We start from the raw sequence: 22,902 nt of genomic DNA on the forward strand, positions 1-22,902 counted from the left end.
GTTTGGTACTTTGATGATTTGATATGTCGGTGGACCGGTGCTTAGGTGTTGTTCTTATTTGAACAAATCTCCTACTTATGATTAACCCTCCCGTAAGCATCCGCAACTACGAGAAAAGTATTAAGAATAAATTCTAACCATAGCATTAAACTTTTGGATCCAATCGGTCCCTTACAGAATAGTGCATAACTGGGGTTTAAGCTTCTGTCACTCTCTCAACCTATCATCTAATTGCTACTCCACAATGCATTCCCTTAGGCCCAAATATGGTGAAGTGTCATGTAGTCGACGTTCACATGACACCACTAAGGGAATCACAACATACATACTATCAAAATATTGAACACATATCAAGTTCACATGATTACTTGCAATATGATTTCTCCTGTGACCTCAAGAACAAAAGTAACTACTCACAAATGATAATAATGCTCAAGATCAGAGGGGCATTAAATAGCTTATTGGATCTGAATATATAATCTTCCACCAAATAAACCATATAGTAATCAACTACAAGATGTAATCAACACTACTAGTCACCCACAAGCACCAATCTATAGTTCCGGTAACAAGATTGAACACAAGAGATGAACTAGGGTTTGAGATGAGATGGTGTTATTGAAGATGTTGATGGAGATTGCCCTCCCTAAGATGGGAGAGTTGTTGGTGATGATGATGACGATGATTTCCACCTCCGGGAGGGAAGTTTCCCCGGTGGAATCGCTCCCGCCGGAGGGCAAAAGTGCTCATGCCCAAGTTCCACCTCGAGACGGCGGGGCTCCGTCCCGAAAGTCCTTCCCTTATTGTTCTAGGTCAAAATGACCTATATACCAGAAGATGGGCACCAGAGGTGGGCCTAGGTGAGCACAACCCACCAGGATGCGCCTGGGCTCCCTGGCGCACCCAGGTGGGTTTTGCCCCACCTGGTGAGCCCCCTCTGGTAGTTATTTGCTCCAATATTCCTCAAATATTTCATAAAAAATCCTCGTGAAGTTTTAGCTTGTTTGGAGTTGTGGAGAATAGGTGGCCTGACGTAGCTTTTCCAGGTCCAGATTTCCAGCTGCCCGAATTCTTCCTCTTTGTGTATACCTTGTGTATTATGAGAGAGAAGGCATTAGAATTACTCCAAAAAGCATTATTATGGATAAAAACATCATAAATAACAGTAAGGAAACATGATGCAAAATGGATGTATCAGGGAGGTGCGGAAGCTTGGGGGCACGGCAGTGACCGGCGGCGGCGACGGCTGAGGAGGAAGCCGCGACGGCGGCGGGAGGCGCGGCGGCGGGTGGGAGGGCGGGGGCGACCGGTGGCGGCTAGGTCTAGGAACGACCTGCGATAGATACCATGTAGAAGACTGGAATATGTTGTGCAACTCAATTGCATTGATCGGTGCACCGGACACATATATATGATGTACAGAGAGGGGTCACAACCTCAACTATACAGATGAACAAGGAGGTGGGCCCAAGACACAATATACACATACACAATATATTGAACAATATGTAGATATACTAAGCAGTGTCATGGTACGTGCATACGCAGGCAAGGTGCATGCACAAATTATTTTCACTGCATGGGTGAGATATTCACGTATGTATGCAGCCACTTTGCAATGATCATCTATTGTCATGCACGTTACTCACAAGGATTAGCCCCTGCATGTGATTTGTACGTGACAATGTTAAAATATTCCGGCTAGCGCTCCAAACCTGACATGATGATGTTTTTTTTGTTGTTGTTGAGAATGACATGATGATGTTTTAGGGTTTAGTGGATTGCTTCGGCGGTTCGGCCCATGCGAGGAGCCTAGGAAAATATCAATTGATCCATGCAACCGGATAAGGAAGCCAACGATCATTCGGGATAAAATTGATCTGCTCCGATTTTCTGCCTAGCAACGCACCAGCGCATCAAAAAGAAAATCGGCGGCGCCCCGCACCGGACGAGGCGCACCTTCAGCCCTAGCCCCTCGGCTCCTCCTCATTCGTCATTCAGTTTAGGGCGTCCCTCCGTAACCCCAAATCCAGCGGCCATCCCTCCCGAGTCCCGAGTCGTTTCTGTTGCCTAGCTAGTTGCCCCTCTCGCCTTTGGCGGCCGCGGCGGCTGATCGGGGGTGGCGCAGGCAAATCGCCGCTCTTGAATCTGGTGACCATCCCATTACCTGCTCTTGATCCGACTTTGTAATTGCGGGATTTGGGGGTACGTGTTTGATTGTGATACGTGCACATGTTTGAACGGGATTTAAGCTTTGCTGAGATTTCGACGATAAGTCTGCTATTTTCAAGAGACTCTGGCGTGCGCGCCGCTGCCCGAAGATTTTCGGTGTGACGAACCCTCGTTCGCTCGGCAGGCCGATGGAACCCGAACTCCACAGCAGCAGCAAATTGTTGGAGGTTCGTATCATCCTTTAAATTCCATCAGGTTGTGCGTTTGAATGAGTGGCAACAAATCAGTAGCTTGTTCGAATATATGGGACAGTCAGTTTGTGCGTTTGAATATGTGGAAACAAAACAGAAGCTCGTTCGAATACATGGGAGAGGCGTGGAACTCATCCAATAACAAAACGCAAAGTTCTGATTTTTTTTTCTGTCTCTGTTTTCCGCTTATGAAAATGACAGGTTCTAGCCAAATCACATCCGTGCAAGAGCGTGTAGGAGGGTGCCATGCAGGCAAAGGCTTTGGATAATAAGCTTAGTAAAGTAAATACCTTTGCGAATAATTATTCTTACTGTTTGTATCCTTAAGTTACTGCTTCCTAAATGGTATCTTCATCCGCAGATTGCACAAGATCGGGTCATACATTCTACAGGTACCTGTCACCGATGCCACTTTGGTTAGGTCTTGCAACGAGTATGTTCATGCAATTTTTTGGTGATAGTGTCTTAATTTTTTTTCGTCGTCTTAAACGTTGCATTTCATAGGTGGATGAATTTGCTCACCATTTGTGTTGCCCGAGTTTGGTGGACCACTGCAGCATGCCATTTTCAAGATACTATATGATAAACTGGTTCAAGAGAACGAAGTGGCCATACTATATGATAAACTGGTTCAAAAGAACGAAGTGGCCGAATGGAAGGTCGTTGCTGATGCACATGTACATTTTATGGAATTCAAACGACGGTGTACCCATTAAACCTCTCTATGGTCCTCCTTTCCCAACAATCCCACCAGTAAGTGACATCCCTATTATTACGCTATTATTATATTTACTTTGGGTGTGACTATGTTGTGAGTCTTCTATTTTCAAATATACACCAACACATAAGCTGTGACTCCTTCTCTAATTGGGTCATTTCTGTGTTTATTTCTGGTTAATTTGCTGCCGCTTATCTCACTGTCAGCTTTACCTCCCGTTCGTCATTCAGTGTTTAACCTCAATTGTGTGAAATTTTTTATTTCCCATCTGACCCTACTTGGAATCGACAAACACAGAGAAGTTTGTATCCACTCTAGAAATATGCATATCTACCAAGAGAAAAGCATGTGTAATGAAAATAGAACAATGAAACTTCGGAATTTCTAAACTGCAGAGATTTAGTTTGGCTATTTCTAGACTACACTTTCTATTACATAGTTACAACGTGTCCCTCTAGAGTTACCTTCCATGCAAAGATACCAGGGACACCTAGAACCTTGTTCCTACATGATGCTGCTGTATTATCAGTCCTGGTTACACATTATTTTTGTCGGTGAATAGAACTAATCTTACTCCATGCATCTTTTTTGTTGGGTCAACAGGCCAACGGCCGTAGCAGGTCAAGCGAGATGTTTTGTTCTATATTTCCTTGGTTATCAAGTTAGTTTTTAGCCGTCAAGTTAGTTGTTTCACGGCCTAGGCCCCAACTTGTCTGCAGGCTATATGAATGCCTTGCACCTTCTCGGGGATATAAAGCATTCACATAATTACCTTATATCTTCTTTATCGTTCCTAGAAGCTTAGAGTTTACCAATTTGGGATCACAACCATGTACGATGGCGGACGATGACATAGAGGAGCAACACATCACTGAGACCATCGAAATGATCGCCCTCTAGCTTGAGAACTTCACATGCGAGCGAGGGGAAGAGCATGCATTCTTAGCGGAGGTGTTGCAATGCCTCACAACACCTCTCCGGCCCAACAACAATGATGTTGAAGCCTCAACATTGTGACCGTCTACCGCCAGCCTCTCTAGATCAACCGCCAATCTTAGGCTTACCACCAACGTTCGCCTCCCTCCCATAACCACTAATATTCTCCCGACCCCCACATCCCACCACCACAACCACCCTTCCACCCTCTGCCTACCATGCTTCGTCCTTCCGCGCACCAACAAATGTCGAAAATTAATCTTCGAGCAACATCCTACCAACACTTGCCATATGCTATTCTCTTTCTTAACCACAGTCACCATCTTGGTTGCTGGCAAGCACACACCTTGTCAACTATGGCTACACACCCCCATTGAGCACCGTCCCAACCCTACCAACCCACAACCAGTATGCCTCCGGCTCGAGCTTCAGCAACCTTGTGCTTCCACAAGCTTGATTGCCCACTTATCACAGCTTGATTGCCCACTTATCACGGCTTGATCGACCTGCACATGTGGCTGAACCGTTGTGAGTAGTTCTTCTGTGGCAAACGCATGGAGGAAGTCAAAAAAAAATGTGGACGACATCCTATCACCTAAATGATGAGTCATGACTAGGGTAAGCCATCCTAGGAGCAATTAAGGAGGTGTGCAATTTGTGGTTTGGTCCATCCATCCGCCAACCCCCTCGGCTAGCTGGCTTACAATTCACCACCTTGAGACATGGAGTTGAACTCTTTGCCCTTATCTCTCATAACAGTGAACTAGGTGACCCCAACTTAACAGCATATCTTGAACATGGAGGGGTTGCTCTAGGGGTTGCACACCGACCTTGAGCTCCAACGACCCCCTTGACTTACACACCACCATCACCATTGCAAAAGGCACATGAATATCCGCATCTACAACCTTCGTCTTTGACTCGAGTGACGTGGACCCGATGACACACCTTGGGTATAGGTGGAATCCCCTATCGGACATCTCGACCAACAATGACTCCATCAACACATCTGATGAGTACCCCACCACCATCACTGTAACGCCTCACCCATGTGGAGATGTTCAAACAACGACAATAAGGCTTGTGCTACCATTCCAAAAAGCAATATATATATGAGTTGCTTGTGTGTGTGGCTATTCTACGTGGAGCTCGATGGCATCACATCGGACAATGTTAGGCGACACCGGCAAATTGATGAGCCCCAGGTGTCACTGCACACCATTACCAACATTAGAAGCATATGCGCGCCACACACAATGCAACTCTGTGTGCACATAGGGACAATCTTGTATGTCATTTTAATGGGCACATGATCCATTCAGAATTTCATTGATGCCTCAGCGTCTTTGCTTTCTCGTGTCATCTTCGTCATTGAGTGGTAGAGTTTCTTCATCCCTGGCTTGTCGCTCTCGTGTATAGTCATAGTGACCATTTCCACCTTTTCATTAATCAATCGGTTTTCACATTGTGGAACCATGTCATGATGTTGAAGACCACTGATCCTAGCAATGATACCTACCACATGCTGGCGGGAAGGTGTTATATGCACCTCTTCATCTCTCGTTGCACTCATTGGGTGTCACGTGCCATGATCCAGATGATTCTTTCATCAATTTTTACTCTCATGTGTACTGTGACTCGATCGTTCTACTATCTGGTTGAGGTTTACATTTAGTGATGATGTGAGATGAAAAGCAGACGATGAACGAAAGGTGGTATGTCCATGTACGGGTCTACATGGACCAAATGTCGCTTCACCTCGGGTCCATCGAAGGTGTCGAGTTGCTTCTCGACAAGAACTATATTGTCGATCCTTTTGACACTTGCACATCACAAGGAAGACACTACTGTCTTTAGTTGTTGAGTGTCGTGTTTTAGTCTAAACAAGATTCCACGTAGCTAAGCTTCCACCTTCTTGGTATGCATGCCATGTTATGGAGGTTTTCTTGCCACCCTTCGGGAGGTTGCCTCAACACCTAATGGTCTGCTCTTTGATGATCCCATCCAGCTTGATCGTGTCGAGGACTAATGGGTGTTTGCCATGCGTTTCCCCAGTTCACGCCAAAGCGGATTCCCTCGCTTAGCTTTGAGGATGAGCCGCCATACCCGCCAGTCTATTCCTTTATTTGGTGGCCAGGTGTGCCTCACAAAGAGGGTCAATCTATCTGATCTGAATTGATGCAGTGACGACCCCTTGTTCGACCACCACCTTAATGTGTGCGATGATTCATTTTGCCGTCGTAGTTCTTGCCATGAATGTTTGGTCGTCGTAGTTCCTACCATGATTCGGTCAAGGGTCCGTGGCCAGCATGATAGTTGCACGCCTACACGTAGTCGCCAGAGAGCCATTTCGCTACCTTTCTTGGTCTACCTCACTCCAGTAGAGACGATGGAGGTGCTTTCGAAGTTTCCCAATGATGGCCTCCTACTCAACTCGCTCTCTCAGCCGATGGGTCCACTAGTACCACTTGTGTCATCTCCTACGTACGTTGTTGGGCCTTGTCTGTCAGCCACAGCCTACTTCCTATGCCATATCGTCTTCCCAGCCAATTTGTGCATGTATGCTTTTTGGAGTGACCCACTCGTGAATTCTGGCTTAGAGTGGGTTGACTCTGAGTGTCCATAGTTTTGTGCAATTTTTTGTTGGCTATGAATCTCTCACCCACCCGAGAGGGCCTTTTCAAATCCCATTTGTGTTGTGGGGCAGATCCAAGGTCATGTGGAGCAGCTCGGTCTAGAGGATGGGGCTATCAAGACAGGAGTTTGCTAGAGCTCTAGGACTCACACACGGATGTAGCGGGCCACAACCCAAAAATAGCTCGCTCGCCTCGCTTCGTTAGGATCGCTCAGGAAAGCTTGCACGCTTTCTTCAAAAAAAAGGGCATGCTCACACACTAGATGTTGTTGCTCTCCTCGTTTACAAAAAACATTACTATAAAAAATCATTTTCTAAAATCTGAAACAATGGTTAAATGAAAATGTCCATGATTTTCAAATAAATGTTCTTGAACTTGAAGTAAGTTTGTGGATTTGAAAAATATTGACGAATTGAAAAATGTTCATGAATTCAAAAACAGTTCGTGAATTTGGAAAAAATGTTCACATAGTTGAAAAAAGGATCACGAATTTGGGGATTTGAAAAATCTTCACGACTTTTTAGAATGTTGTTGAATTATTGAATTTGAAATTTGTTCTTGGTTTCCAATAATGTTGAAGAATTTTATAAAAAAACATGAAATTATTATTTGCTGATAATAATAAAAAGGAAAAAAGAAAAAACATGAACGGAAAACCAGCAAAAAAGAGAGAGAAGAAAAACCAATCTCAATGTCGAAAGCTTCTAGAAGCTTAACAAAACCAGTTTGGTGTTCATGTGTAGAAGCGATACTAGATGGGCCCATCCTTAGAGCAAGTGTGAGCACCTTCTATATATTGTTATGGATATAACCAACACTATAAGCGCCAAATAGGGTTTCACCTCTAAGAAGCCCACCTATGTCAGTGGGCCTATTATCGAGGTCCAACTTCTAGGTAGCTATCACTTCCAACCCTTACTCGTTAGGCCTATATACCCCAAATAGTCTTGTTGTCAGGTTTAGAATGTGCTGCACCATGTTCCTAACCTGAACATCTCCAATGATGAAACCATATTTGGTGGGATCCTTCAGTCTTTTGTCCACTATATGTTGGTGGCACTAGATATGTATCCCCATCAAGGATTGACATCCGTGCTTGCTTGAGGGTGCTCATTTCGAAGAGGAAGAGCACTAGGCATGTTCTATTTAATCAGCCATCCCAATGGTAAAGCATGTCTTGGATCTAACTTAGTAGTGTGTGGACGTTGTTGTTGCGGCACTTGTGGAAAGGTTCCAGTAGCCCAAGAGGAGAGTTGATATCAGTGTCCTCGTCCTCACTCACATCAACTTCCTATCCAGGCAGTCTCAGTATTTCGTTATTCTTTTAGGTTCCACTTAGTCTACCCAACCAACACGGTTAAGGTGTTGTTAATGTGTGACCTTGTAACTTATGACGATGGGTAGTTGTACTATTGTATCCGTGTACTATGTATATTGCACACAAGTCATACATGTGGCACCCTGATCCAAAGGACTGTAATGGAGGCCCACATCAATGCTAGGATCAGACACTCGTGTGTATTACAAGAATGTTATCAAGAGCAAGCATAAAGAGTACCAACAGTTTATAGGACCACATGTGCTAGAACTATTTAGTGAACCATGCTAGCCCCTTATACTCGCTTCACGACAACTGAAACCAGATCTAACCGGCGACAACTGAAGCAACATCAAAAGACACTACAAAAACGTAGTGATTCCGGCCTCACGACATCTGAAACAAGATCTAACCGGCAGCAACCATAGCAACATCAAAAGACAGTACAAAAACATAGTGATTCTGTTCCCACAGGGTACTGACTTGGTTACCAACTAGCCCTCAAATGTAGCATCTTGCCTTCAAGGTGAAGATGTAGTGGAAGAATCTGGCACATGAAAAGCTAGGTGGGTACTTTAAATGTGTTTGCAAGACAAAAAAACATAGACAAACAAGGCATGGTTAGGAATTTTCAATAATAAAATGACTGAAGGGCTTAATGGGCAATACTATTGCCATGCATTTGTCAAAAAAATAACACGAAGGCATGAAAAAACAACTGATGACTAGAGCATCATTGACCTTAATGCTATGCTTTTACAGAAAGTTTTTCCACCCATCGCTAAGTCCATCCCTGGTGACAAGATACTTGGCATGGTCGCTCCGCCCTTCCTCATCTTTTTGTCTCATTATAGTATCTTTCTCTGGAAGCTTTTCTCTCTTAAATTACTCGGGAGACCCTTGGATTGGAGCAACAAAACATAACCGTTAAGGTCGACGATGCCATGGTCTTTTGACTCATGAAATCGGAAAATTCATGTGAGTTGTTTAATCAATTGACATGTCATTCTTTCTTGTTATTGTTTTGTCAAATGCTCAGCGGAATTAGTGCCCATCGACCCCTTCATTGATTTTATTATTGAAAATTTCCATATTGTTTCTAGATCTATACAGTAATAGAGGAAGAGTTTATGACAACTGACGAGGATGTCTAGTCTAAGAGCATCTTCAGCCGTTCGGCCCCCCAGGACGCATAAAAATCGCCTCCTGGGGGCGAGCCGGCGATGCAATCGGCGTTGGGGGCAGTTTCCCGCCCAGTCGTCGCCCCCAGCCGCCGAAATTGGCCCACTTTTCAGCCCCATTTTGGCGAATAAAGGGCCCATATGGGCGACAATAGGCCCATATTCGGCGTGGTTAGCCGTTGTTCGGCGTTCAATTATGCACATAATTTTTTTTATCACATATTTCATCACAAAAATATCAAATACTTCAACAAAATAGTACAACAACAAATAGCTCAGTACAAATTATATAGTTCAACAAATAAAACTCATATTTCATCACACGTCGCGCCCAGCGTCGCCCTTGAGCCTCCATAGATGCTCTATCAGATCTTGCTGCAGTTGATGATGCACCTGTGGGTCTCGGATCTCCTAACGCATACTAAGATAGGCAGTCCAGGTTGCCGGTAGCTGGTGATCAACTTCGGCTAGAGGACCCTGCCTATAGTATGGTTCAGTGTCAAACACTGGGTCTTCTTGCTCGCTCTCGATGATCATGTTGTGCAAGATGACACAGCAAGTCATAATCTCCCACATTTAATCTTTCGACCAGGTCTGAGCGGGGTATCAGACAACAGCAAATCAAGATTGGAGCACACCAAATGCCCGCTCGACATCCTTCCTGCAAGCCTCCTGAACCTTCGCAAACCAGGCGTTCTTGCCTCCTAGCACAGGGTTTGAGATTGTCTTCACAAATGTCGACCATCTCGGATAGATGCCATCAGCTAGATAGTACCCCTTGTTGTAGTGCCGTCCATTGATCTCGAAGTTCACCGGAGGAGAATGACCTTCAACAAGCTTGGCAAAGACAGAAGAGCACTGCAGCACGTTGATGTCATTGTAAGTTCCTGGCATACCAAAGAAGGAGTGCCAAATCCAGAGGTCCTGTGTGGCCATCGCCTCAAGCACCACACTGCAACTGCCTTTGGCGCCTTTGTACATCCCCTGCCAAGCAAATGGGCAATTCTTCCATTTCCAATGCATGCAGTCGATGCTTCCAAGCATCCCAAGAAATCCTCCTGCTGCATTTTGTGCTAGGATCCGAGCAGTGTCTTCCGCATTGGGTGTTCTCAAGTATTGTGGTCCAAACACTGCCACCACTGCCCGACAGAACTTGTAGAAACACTCTATGCTGGTGGACTCGGCCATGCGCCCATAGTCGTCGAGTGAATCACTAGGAGCTCCATATGCAAGCATCCTCATCGTTGTCGTGCACTTCTGGATGGAGGTGAATCCAAGAGCGCCGATGCAATCCATCTTGCACTTGAAGTAGTTTTCGAACTCCCGGATGGAATTCACAATCCTGAGGAAGAGCTTTCGGCTCATCCGATAACGGCGCCGAAATGTTTTCTCGCCGTGAAGTGGAGCATCGGCGAAGTAGTCGGAGTAGAGCATGCAGTAGCCTTCGAGACGATGCCGGTTCTTTGCTTTCACCCGCCCAGGCGCCGAGCCACCTCGCCGCGGCTTTTCATTGCTCGCCAGCAGCTGGGCGAGGGCGACGAGCACCATGAGATGCTCTTCTTCCTGGACGTCGGCCTCGGCTTCCTCCTCCAGCAGCGCGGCAAGCGCTTCCTTGTCATCCGAGTCCATCACTGAGGCAGGCAAATCGCCGAACACCTTGCGCTCGGTGGGCGTGTACCCGCCGCTAAACCGCGCCTTCGTGGCCAGAAACGGCGGCCGGAAACGCCCAGCTGTAGTTGGAGGGGCTGCCGCGGCGAAGCGCTGCTATTTTTCCGGCGGGGAATGGCTATCTAGTGGTGTAGGGCGGCGGGCGGCGCCGGGATATAGCTACTGGTGGCCGAGGGCGCGGGGGGTGGGAGGCGAGTCGGGGAAGAAAACCTTGACTTTTCCCCTGACGGTGTGGGCCAGCCACGCTTTTCCCTTGCGCCGGAGCCCCCAACTTCTCCCCAGTGCGCCGAGTTCGGCTTGTGATCGCCGGGCGGAAAAAAGGGCCGAACCGGCGATTTTCGGCGTCCTGGGGGAGCGACTGGGGCGTTTTTTCCGTGCCGGCGCCGAAAAAGTGGCCTGGGGAGGCCTGTTGGGGGCGCGGCTGGAGATGCTTTAAGGAGGAGGGTCCAAAGATTATCACCAGAGTTAGCATCACATCAACCAACGATGATAGCAACAACGACCTAGCAACCAACGATAATGGTCAGCCACCATTAGTGGATATAGTGAGAGCCCTTAAGCCGAGGATGGTGATTCTCAAGGATGCTCTCAAGGCGGTGAATGAGATGGTGGAGGAACTCGAGTCGAGCGAAAGAAGACCATACATGTTGTGCTCAACTCCAGCTCCTCATTCATTGCACGGATAGTATCTTGAGAGTCGTCATCCTTGAACGGAGGGCTCTCGTCTTCACTAACGTTAAGTGAACATCATCCTTGGTTGCTAGGTTGTTGTTGCCATCATTATTCGTTGTTTTGTTGCTAACTCTAATGGTAACTTTTGGATCCTCCTTAGAATTGACATCACAGTTAGTTGTCGTCACCTCGTACACAGAAAAATAAGATTTTTTAGTAACAAATAACAAAATGACTAAAGGAATAAATGGGCACTGCTCCTTGCATGCATTTGACAGAAAAATTACGCAAAAAAATCACAAGGCTGATGACTAGGGCGTCCTCGACCTTAAGGCTATGTTGTTCTGCAAAGTCTTTCCACCCACCACTGAGTCCATCCCTGGTGACAAGATATTTCAGAGAGTATTTTGTCAGCAGGGATGGACTCAGTGATGGGCAGAAAAACTTTGTGGAAAAGCATAACCTTAAGGTCGACGGCACCCTAGTCATCAATTGCCTTGCATGCATTTGATCAATTGCCTTGCATGCATTTGATAGAAAAATAACGCAAAGAAATCACAAGGCAATTGATGACTAGGGTGTCATCGACCTTAAGGCTATGCTGTTCTGCAAAGTCTTTCCGCCCACCACTGAGTCCATCCCTGTGAAGTATCTTATCACCAGGGATGGACTCAGTGGTGGGCGGAAAAACTTTTTGGAAAAGCATAACCTTTAAGGTCGACGAAACCCTAGTCATCATTGCCTTGTCATTCCTTTGTGTTATTTTCTGTTGAATGCATGGCATAAGCAGTGTCGATTAATCCCTTGGTCAATTTATCACTGAAAATTCCTATTCTTTCCTATGTGTATATAGGAAGAGAGGATGAGGTGATGACAACTGATTGTGATGTCAACTCTAAGGAGGAGGATGCTCTCGAGATGGTGAATGAGATGGTGGAGGAACTCGAGTCGAGCGAAAGAAGACTATACACGTTGTGCTCAACTCCAGCTCATCATTCATTGCACGGATAGTATCTTGAGAGTCGTCATCCTTGAACGGAGGGCTCTCGTCTTCTCCACTAACGTTAAGTGAACATCATTCTTGGTTGCTAGGTTGTTGTTGCCATCATTATTCGTTGTTTTGTTGCTAATTCTAATGGTAACTTTTGGATCCTCCTTAGAATTGACATCACAGTCACAGTCAGTTGTCGTCACCTCGTACACATAGGAAAAAATAATATTTTTTAGTAACAAATAACAAAATGACTGAAGGAATAAATGGGCACTGCTCCTTGCATGCATTTGACAGAAAAATTAAATCACAAGGCTGATGACTAGGGCGTCCTCGACCTTAAGGCTATGTTATTCTGCAAAGTCTTTCCACCCACCACTGAGTCCATCCCTGATGACAAGATACCTCACAGAGTATTTTATCAACATGGATGAACTTAGTGATGGGTGGAAAAACTTTGTGGAAAAGCATAACCTTAAGGTCGACGACACCCTAGTCATCAATTGCCTTGCATGCATTTGACAGAAAAATAACGCAAAGAAATCACAAGCCAATTGATGACTAGGGTGTCCCGGGGATGGACTCAGTGGTGGACGGAAAAACTTTGTGGAAAAACATAACCTTAAGGTTGGCGAAACCCTAGTCATCATTGCCTTGTCGTTCCTTTGTGTTGTTTTCTGTCGAATGCATGGCAGAAGCAATGTTGATTAATCCCTTGGTCATTTTATCACTAAAAATTCCTATTCTTTCCTATGTGTATATAGGAAGAGAGGATGAGGTGATGACTGCTGATTGTGATGTCAACTCTAAGGAGGAGGATTGTCGTGTTTAGGGACTAGGGGTGTCCTCTTTGTGGTACGACGCTCGTCCCATTTGTGGTCCGGTGAGGGGCTAACACGCTCAAGATCGACTTCTACTCCATGATGATGAAGATGAATTGACACGGTGATTCTTACTCAAATTTAGGACGCTCGGAAGCGTAAAACCCTACGTCCTGCTGGTTGAATTCACTCGGTGGTGAAGCTTGGTGTTTTAAAGCGCTGAGCACTCCTTGCCAGGATCTAGCCTAGCTTTGTAGTGTCTTAAAATGCCAAGGGTTGAAACCCCTACTATGTAGCCATGGGCCTCCTTTATACCTAAGGGGCCACCACATGTGGCTATTATAGCAGAACACCTTTATATTAAATGCGGGGGTATGTGTCGCTCGGAGCTCTTGCCGGAAAGCAAGATGCATGTCTTAACCCCCACTATGTAGCCATGAGCCTCCTTTTATGCCTGGAGCTCTTGCCGGGGAGCAAGATGCCTGTCTTGTCACACCACTTGTGGTGTATTTGCTCTGACCGTAAGGTGTTGAGTACGTGGTAAATGACCGCAAGGTGTTGAGTGGTGTATTTGCTCTGACCGTAAGGTGTTGAGTACGTGGTAAAAAAAGGGTGGTGATTCACCCGCGTCTTCGCCTAACTGCATCGTGCCAGGCTGCCACCCAATCATCCCTATAGTCTAGGCCCACCGCCGTAAGCCCCTGTAGCAGCAGCTGTCGCCAAAAAGTGACACCAGTTTATGTGCATTTTGTTCTCTTGATGAACACAACTACTCCCCCCATTTCAAAATAAATGACTCAACTTTGTATTAACATTAGTATAAAGTTGGTTCATCTATTTTGCAACGGAGTGGAGTATCCGTGAGGAAAACAAAGACGAATACAGACTAAGGATCAGAACTCACCAGAGACAATTGCTTTTTCGCTCATTAGATATTTCCATGCTAGCAACTACTTGTACATAGGGGCTACTTCTCCCATATATGTACAACACATCAGCTATTATGCAAACCATCTGACTATGTAGCCACACAATTGGTTTTATTTGCATTTTTCAGCTCCACGTGAGAAAGTTGTGCTGAAATGGAGAGAGGCATGACTTTATCCTCGACAACCTCATCAGTGTGCAACACAGGAGTTGTGGGCGAGTCATCCGATTATGTTTGACAGATGACAGAACTTGTTTGCACCAGCTTATACCATCTTTTTAGTCCAAATACGGGGACGCACATGTGATATGCCTCTTCAAGCTGTGCAAATTGGTGGGATGTTTATTACTAACATGTACTTACTCTTCAAACCCCTGTACAACGCCGTTACATGTGCTCCAGTGAAGTGCAGTACCCGGCTGGCACAGAACCTATCAAGTTTTTGACAGTCTCTTACTTCTCGCCTATAATGCTCTTGTAATTAACCATATAGATGGCAACCAATGTCAGAAGTGCACCACCGATCTGCTCAGGTGCGAAGGTCTCTCCCAGATAGAGGAACCTGAAAAGGCGAGGAGTGCCCAGACCAAAAGTTGAAAACAAACATTGCATTTTATGTTTGTGTAAATTTTATTGTCCAACATATTGCAAGGAGTCTTACCCAAAAATGGAGGCGAACATAGGAGTCAAGAAAGTAAGAGAACTAAGCGTGGTCAAACTACCTGCAGGAATAAGAGAGAAGAAGATATGAAGTGCTGATGAGAATAAATTGTGGAGAGCTCTAACTGCATTGAACTGGTTGGAAGCTAACATCACTCTTACCTCTTGTAGCATTGTAGAAGTAGACACCATAGCTGACAGCACTGCCGAATATAGATGTATAACCCAGAGCTGCCATGTCACTCCATGTAAGTTCTTGAATGTGTCCATTAAGAGCAGGATCGTGATTAACAACAGATATAACCAACAAAGGAATCCCACCTAATACCATGTGCTGCAGAGCGATAGAGATAACATTAGCCTTTTATGTGGTGTGATGTCAGGCTTCCATGATTTGAAGTAGGAACATATCTAATACTGCTAGGTTGACTTGATGCTTCCAGCAAAAGCGGTTCAAGTTTCATTTGACGTTGCAATTCATAAGCATTTGCCCTATGCATTAAGCCCCACCATAACATTAGCATTTTACATTTCAATTCATACTTGAGTTACTCAGATAGGCAACCAACTTAGCGCTCCTGGAAAATATACAGAATCAACTGGCCCAAGTACACCATGAAAAAAAGAGGGGATGATTTTGAGACACAAAAACAAAAGCATATTGATGGTATTTTAAACGCATGCCACAAAGGCCATCTTATCATAAAATGAATAAATGATAGTGTATTCATCTGCAGAATGCATACCCATCCTGTTGCCATGATTGGATCAGAATACTTTGATACCCAGCGAACCATGATAGTTCCGACCGCCATGCTTTGGGCCGAGAGGAACATCCACCATTCTCCACTCCCCCAGACTGATGTGTTGTTTCCTTCAACTGACAGTGCTGGAACCTAAAGTAGATTTAAAGACAATCAGAATATTATAACATGCACAATAATAATTCATACTCCCTCCATTCACAAATATAAGATGCTCTAACATTTTTTCTGAATCAGATATATATAGACAAGTTTTAATGTGTTTGTTCACTCATTTCAGTCTGTATGTAGTTCATATTGAAATATATAAAACATCTTATATTTGTGAATGGAGGGAGTATAAGCAAAGAGCAACATTTCACCATTTTACCCATAAAGGAACTTCTCACCATTTTACAGATCGATATGTCATCTATTCAGTCCCAGTGTCCCACATAGTAATAGTGGAAGAAAGTCGACTTCAGAACGTTGGCAGAAGGAAATTATTGTATGTACTACTACTAAGCTTAACCATTTAAACTTTTTGGCCGGTTATGCTGCGGTGGCGCGCCATCAGGCTTCGGATCGGCGCAAACGGCGTGGAGGGTCTGGCGGACTGGTCGGCAGTGCATCCAGTTAGATCTGATCTGGCCGGTGCAGCCGGCGGTGGTGGTCATCTCCTCCATCGAAGGTGGTCGGCCTGACGCTGGGTGGTCGGATCCCGAGATCTGTCATCTAGTCCCGGACGAGTCGCGGAGACCTAGTTGCCGGTGAAAACCGAGCTGATGGCGGACGATGGCGACGTTTTGCATCATTACCTTGATAAAGGTATCATCGTGTAATTATTGTCGACCCACTCATGCTGCTCCGAGGAAAATCCTAGGATCTGGTCTTCCAGACCAGACGATGACGACATTGCGGTCTCTTGGGAGCATCGTTTGTGGAGCAGCGCCGGAAGACAGCGGCGGGAGGTGGAGCGGCTTCGTCTTGCACGGAGCTTCGGCGGAGATGTCAAGTCAGGCCTAACCGATAGGTGCTACGCAGTGTCATGCCTGTTCGGCAGGTGCTACGCACTACAGATCTTCCAGTGACTTCAAGCTGTGTCGGCTGGTGGTACTTGGTGGCATGGTGTTGCGGTGTACCGGCGGCGACTGCAACGTGCTCAGCAGTTTGCGTGCAGGGAGGTGGTGCCGTTGGGCGCCATGGTGACGTCGACGGATGGCCGGACTGGCAAGGATGATGTGGATCCCTTTCCTGAAGATGGGTCGACGGTTCGATGATGATGGCGGCTTTTAAAATGTGTGTGTGTGGTGTACGCTTTAGGTTTGCTGCACCGGCTATAGGTTCCGACACGTTATTTGGATGGATCAGCGACGACACCGGTTTTAGGCATGGGGAGCAAGAACACTCCACATTATCGACTTTGTAGGTGTGAGTGGTGGCTTCGCGTGGGTTAATGTATGTTTTTGTCAGATCTTTGTTGAATAATCAATAAAGATGGCTGTATGCACAGGCCGGGGGGTTTAACCTCCTTTAAAAAAAACACCATTTAAACCTAAGTAACTTGAGTCATCGAAACTGTTGCGGTCTTCCGGGTTGTACTATACTAATGTCTATTACCTGTGTGTTTTAAAAGCATTTTTGGTACTTCAGTGGTATCTGAGTATACCACTTGCTTTACTTGTTAAAAAAATGTAATCAATTGAAAAACTAATCGTAACCAATATCTGAGCGTGGAGATACGAGATTGCTTGGAAACGTTAGAAATGCATTGCAAAAATGTACTAACCTCGAGGAGCAAAAGCCCAACAACACCCAGTACGAGCCCCCCAGCTCCTATCGCCCCGATAGACTCTCCGAAGAATAGCGCTGCAAGGATAGCAACCGTCAATGGTTGGGAGTCAATTATGACCTGCAACGAGGATCACAGTTCCGTAAGTGATCGTCAGCTCCATCAACCAAGATGGCAAGCCAATTGTTTGCCTTCGGAGCCAGAGAACAGCACAGAGAGTTAGCCTTACGCTTCCGAGGCCAGCCGATGTCTTCTGCAAGCCCTCAGTGAGAAAGCCCTGCAAAAGGAGGAAACCAAACCCATGCTGGCTTCAGGAACCGCACAACCACACGCTAAGGATCACGCCTTTCAGCTATCTAAATCCACCTGGAAGCATGCGGCGTCGATGAGGCCGAAGGCGGCGATGGCGCCCCAGGCGGCCCACCCGGAGGGCTGCTTCCTGCCCCGCGCGGCTGCGAAGGCGACGACGAGCGCGCCCGCGGGGAGCAGGCGGAGCGCGGCGACGAAGAAGGGCCCGGTCTTGGGTATGACCCCCTTCATGGCCACCATGGCCGTGCCCCAGAAGAAGAAGGGCGACACCAGCGACACCCACTCCCACCACTCCCTCCCCGCAAGCGCCGGGGCGACCCCCTCCTCCGCCCCAGGGTCGCCGTCGACGACGCACTCGACGTCGCTGCCCGTGCCCACGCAGTCGAGTTCGTCGGCTGCGGGCGGAGGCGCATCGCCGCCCCCGGCTGCGAGACGGAGACGGAGGCGGAGGCGGGGGCTGGGGACGGTGCCGCGGCGTGGGACAGAGGGGAGAACGGGAGCGGAATGGCGTCTGGGAGTTAGTGGTGGGTGGAGCGGGAGGAGGAGGCGGAAGGGCGCGGCGGTGGACATCACGGCCTGCCGGCCGGCGCTCGAGCGGGGTGCTGCGGTGATCCGGCGGGTCGAAAGGCGGCCCCGGCAGCGGCCGGCACGACGGGAGGAGAGAGGAGCGGCGAGGGTGTGTTTCCGCTCGCTCGGCGTGTCGAGCTCAGCTCAGCTCACTCGGCGTGTGGGTGGGTTTTCTTTTTCTTTTTTAGGAACGCGTGTGGGTGGGTTTCAGTCGATCAGCTCGGTGTCGGGCCTGTATTTCAAGTAGCAGGTTGGGTCGGCCCACAAGTGCCACGGCAAAATTTTGACATTTCACAAGATTAACACGATCTTGTCTAGAAATATTAAAAAAACAAGATACTATACACGATCTCCCTAAAAAAAAACATCGCCCACAATCTCTGTGGCTGCTGCTTCCTTCCTTTGAGAATCAACGAACCCAAAATTAAAATACAGATGACTTCTAGCTCTAATGTGAAAAAAAAAGGTATACAATCTACCCCTATACAGTCTCCCCCAAAAGCAAGATCACTGAAATGCTTGTGTGTGGAAGAGCCGTGCAGCTAGCTACGAAAATAGGCGTCCAGAATCTGATCTTGCTTAGATCGTTCCATGCATGGGCCTCGATCTCATTGAGGAGATCAAAGAGTTTCTTGAAATTTTTGCCAAGTACCCAATCAATTGGGTTAGGCGATCTGCCAACAAGGTAGCTCATAAGTTAGCTAGGGATGGCTGCTTGAATAAAGCATGTAAAACTTGGTTTTGTTCACCTTCGGGTTGTATTTCCAAATTATTGAACTCGGAATTGGTCTAGATGAATAAATGAACCAGCAAGTTCCCATATAAAAAGAACAAGATCGCCAGAAAAGAAGTGAGAAACGAGTGTAGTGTTTCGATGCCCAGTCTTAAATAATTCCAAACGAGTGTAGTGTTTATCTGCACCTGGTTAGAAAAAAAGTCACAAATAATTCCAAAAAAAAATTGCATGGTAGAAAATTTTGTGCGTGAGGTCCGCTCCAATTTTCAAATCATTTGAACATCTGAGCAGCTCTCGGCAAAAAAGATAAATCGGGTCAGAACAGTGCATGAACAGAAAAACTTTTTTATACACCCAGAATTTGTCTTTTTTGCCGAGAGCTGCAGAGATGTCCAAATGATTTGAAAATTGAAGCGGGCCTCGCGCATCAAATTATCTATCATGCAAAAAAAAATTGAAAAATTTCTAGTATTTGTTTTAGTTTTTTCGTCATCGCGGGGTGCAGATGAGTCTAGGCTCAGAAGCGGATTTTTTTTTGAGGAACCGGCAGGAGCACTGCCTTTTTCTTTATAGAAGAGATGGCGAAAGGACGCCATTTACAGAGGGGCGAGCGTTTTTAGGGAACGTCGCAGAAACCACAAAAGACCAACCAACCTAGAATCTAGATTAACCAATGTCGGCGGTTGGCAGGTTGCCGGCAAACGCCAGGTCGCGCTGATTGATTGCGTCTAGGGCTAGAGCCACCACCTCGCGATGCGTCAGCCTTTGTCCAGTGAAAACCCGTCTGTTTCGCTCCTTCCAAACGGACCATATCGTGTAGATGATTCTTCCACTGCGCCTCTTGCGCACTTGCTTGGACTGGGAATTCAGAGTCTTGTCCCACCAGTCAGACACATTTCCTGGCTCCGGGAGGAAGCCTGAGATTGGAACGCCTTCGTTAGTCCAGGAGTTCACCTGGTTCCAAACCGCGACCGTGAAGGGACAGTCTTTGCATAGGTGAGTTGTTGTTTCTGGCTGCTGAAGACAGAGCATGCATCTGGGATCGTGAGGTCATCCCCTCACGGTCAGCATATCTGCAGTGAGAATTCTTCCATGCAGTGCTAGCCATGCGAAGAACTTACACTTGGGCTCAACTTTTGTGGACCAGACCTTGGTCGTGTCAAAACGTGAGTAGGAGCCGAAGAACTGCGCGCCGTAGGCAGAGGCGGCCGAGTAAGTCCCCGAGGTGGTTAAGTTCCAGCGAATGGTGTCTTCTTGGTCAGGGAGGAGGGTGATCTGACTAATGTGGTTCGAGAGAGACACGAATTCACCTAGCTGCTGAATGGTCTGCAGTCTGGCCACCGCCCTAATCCAGTTCTCGTTCATGAGTTCGTTGTGCACCGATCTATTTTTTCTTGAGGCAATCTTGTAGAGCTCTGGAGCTAGGAGCTTGAGCGGACCTTCACCAGTCCAATTGTCATGCCAGAACAAAGTCTTCTGCCCGTTGCCCAGCGTAATAGAGGTACATGCGCGGAAGAGGCTCATGTCTGATTGGTCACACGGCAGCTCTGATCCCACCCATGGCCTTTCTGGGTCAGTCCATTGCAACCACGGCCACCGTAGGCGTAGGGCACGGCTAAATCTCTGCAGGTCCATGTTCCCTAGGCCGCCCAAATGCCTTGGGCGGCAGACTGTCTTCCAGTTAACAAGGGAGTGGCCTCCCGAGGTCTGAGTTTGGTCTTCTTTTTGCCAGATGAAGGCCTGAATGATTTTGTCGATCTTTCTAAGAGTCCCCTTCGACAAGTTAAGAGTTGTGATGTGGAAGGTGGCCATGGCCATGAGGACCGAGTGAGCGAGTGCCACCCTGCCAGGCTTGTTGAGAAGCTTTCCTTTCCATCCTGGTAGTCTGCCTGCAAACCTATCGATGAAGGGTTGCAGATCAACACCTTTAAGACGACGAAAATGTAGGGGGAGCCCCAAATAGCGTCCCGGGAAGGTGGCAATCTTGGCAGGGAAAACCGACAGCACATCCTGGAGGTCAATGCCGGCACATCTGATCGGGAAGACCTCGGTCTTGCTCAGGTTTGTGATCAGTCCGCTTGCCTCCCCAAAGGTCTTTAGGATTGCCGAAATCGCGTGAAGCTCATCCTTGTTTGGGTTCGCAAAGATGCTCGCATCGTGAGCATAAAGGGAGATCCTACATCTGGCCGATCTGGCAGCAATGGGCTTGAGGATGCCTCGTCGGGAGGTGAGTTGGAGGATCTGCTGAAGGGGGTCAATGGCCAAGATGAAAAGCATCGGAGATATCGGATCGCCCTGGCGGAGGCCCTTTGCGTGTCTGAACATCCTTCCGGGGTTTCCATTAAGTAACACTCTTGAAGAAGAGGACGATAGGGAGAGACATATCCAGTCTCGCCATCGCTGCCCAAAGCCAAGGCGTTGCATGACCTCCAGTAGGAAGGCCCAATTTATGGAGTCGAAGGCTTTTGAAATGTGCAGCTTGAGGAAGAGGCTTGGGATGTTACGACGATGTAGGTCCTTTATGAGATTCTGTACATGCAAGAAGTTGTCGTGGATGGATCGCTTCTGCACAAAGGCACTTTGGCATTTGGATACCAGTGAAGGCAGGATCGGGGCCAGTCTGTTGGCGAGGAGCTTGGAGAAGATCTTGGAAAGGCTATGAATGAGGCTGATTGGTCTGTAGTCTCCGACCACCCGATCGTCCGCTTTTTTGGGAGCAGAATGATGTTTGCCAAGTTGATGAGGGAGGCACCGTCCCCGCGGAGATTAGCAAGCTGGAGGATTGCTTGAACGACATCATACCGGATGATCTCCCAGCATGTTTTGAAGAAGGCTCCAATAAACCCGTCTGGGCCAGGCGCTTTGACAGAGGGCAGCGAAAAAACCGCGTCTTTTATCTCTTCCTCGTCGAAAGGCGCATCGAGCTCCGAGAGATCATGCGAGGTTATCTCAAGGTTGTCCCAAATTAAGCTTGAACGTCGTGGCGTGGGGGTGCCCAAATGGCCCTGGAAGTGGGAAAGGAGCACTTGCTCTTTATCTTCCGCCGTGACGGCAACACCGTGATCCGAGTGCAGCGACTGGATGAAGTTTTTCCGTCGTAGCCCATTCACCTTGGCATGGAAAAACTTAGAGTTGACATCGCCCAGCCTGATACCCGTAAGTCGTGCGCGCTGGCGCAACTTAACCTTCTGGAAGGATAGGAGGCCGAGATAAGAAAGCTTAAGCCTGCGTCTTAGCTCCAGCTCTGCAGGGGAGAGGGACCTCCCCTCTTCGGCAATGTCAAGCCTCCAGATTACCTCCTTTGCAATGCCAATCTGAGTGTTGAGGACTCTGACCGTATCTCTTTGCCATTTCTTGAGAGCTTTTACAGTCCATGTCAATTTGATGTGGATCTTTCGGATTGCATTGGTTGACTGCACTGGTTTATTCCAGGCCATGGCCACCGCTTCCTTGAAACCAGGTAGCCGAAGCCAGAACTCTTCAAACTTGAAGGACGGGCGCCGCCGCACCTCCGTGTCCCCCAGGAGGAGCAGCGGTGCATGATCCGAGCAGGCAGATGAGATGGCCTAGAGGTGGGCATTTGGAAAAAGCTCATCCCAATCGTCGGAGTGGAAGAAATGTTCAATCTTTGTTAGCACCGGGTTTTCTTGAGCATTGGACCATGTGAATTTACGGCCTGAAAGCCGCATCTCTTTAAGCTCGAGGTGATTTAGCGTGGAGCGAAAACTGCCAATGAGGCGGTTGTTAATGTTTTGGTTGTTCTTGTCAGCCGCTTTGGTGATCAGGTTGAAGTCGCCAAGAAT

The 22,902-nt window shown here is 47.2% G+C and overlaps 2 protein-coding genes and 1 pseudogene across 2 annotated transcripts; 1 reads left to right on the plus strand and 2 right to left on the minus strand.

The window, feature by feature from the left end:
• The window catches only part of LOC147990976 (uncharacterized), a 39,236-nt pseudogene extending 27,849 nt beyond the window's left edge, over positions 1-11,387 (plus strand).
• Positions 11,388-14,251: 2,864 nt separating this feature from the next.
• LOC125556373 (nodulin MtN21 /EamA-like transporter family protein) lies at positions 14,252-18,560 on the minus strand. Its single transcript, XM_048719125.2, has 7 exons — positions 17,854-18,560; positions 17,717-17,764; positions 17,485-17,607; positions 15,699-15,848; positions 15,115-15,286; positions 14,954-15,014; positions 14,252-14,854 (listed from the first exon to the last, which is right to left on the minus strand). The coding sequence occupies exons 1-7, from the start codon at positions 18,364-18,366 to the stop codon at positions 14,746-14,748; spliced, it is 1,176 nt and encodes a 391-aa protein (XP_048575082.1). The 5' UTR covers positions 18,367-18,560; the 3' UTR covers positions 14,252-14,745.
• A 1,205-nt stretch (positions 18,561-19,765) lies between these two features.
• Positions 19,766-22,536, minus strand: LOC147990977 (uncharacterized). The gene is made up of 3 exons (XM_087538477.1): positions 21,985-22,536; positions 20,221-21,664; positions 19,766-20,016 (listed from the first exon to the last, which is right to left on the minus strand). The coding sequence occupies exons 1-3, from the start codon at positions 22,534-22,536 to the stop codon at positions 19,766-19,768; spliced, it is 2,247 nt and encodes a 748-aa protein (XP_087394603.1).
• Between the last annotated feature and the right edge of the window lie 366 nt (positions 22,537-22,902).

This window comes from Triticum urartu, chromosome 1A, assembly GCF_056163025.1.
Source record: "Triticum urartu cultivar PI428250 chromosome 1A, HENAU_Tu73, whole genome shotgun sequence".
Lineage (NCBI taxonomy): Eukaryota > Viridiplantae > Streptophyta > Magnoliopsida > Poales > Poaceae > Triticum > Triticum urartu.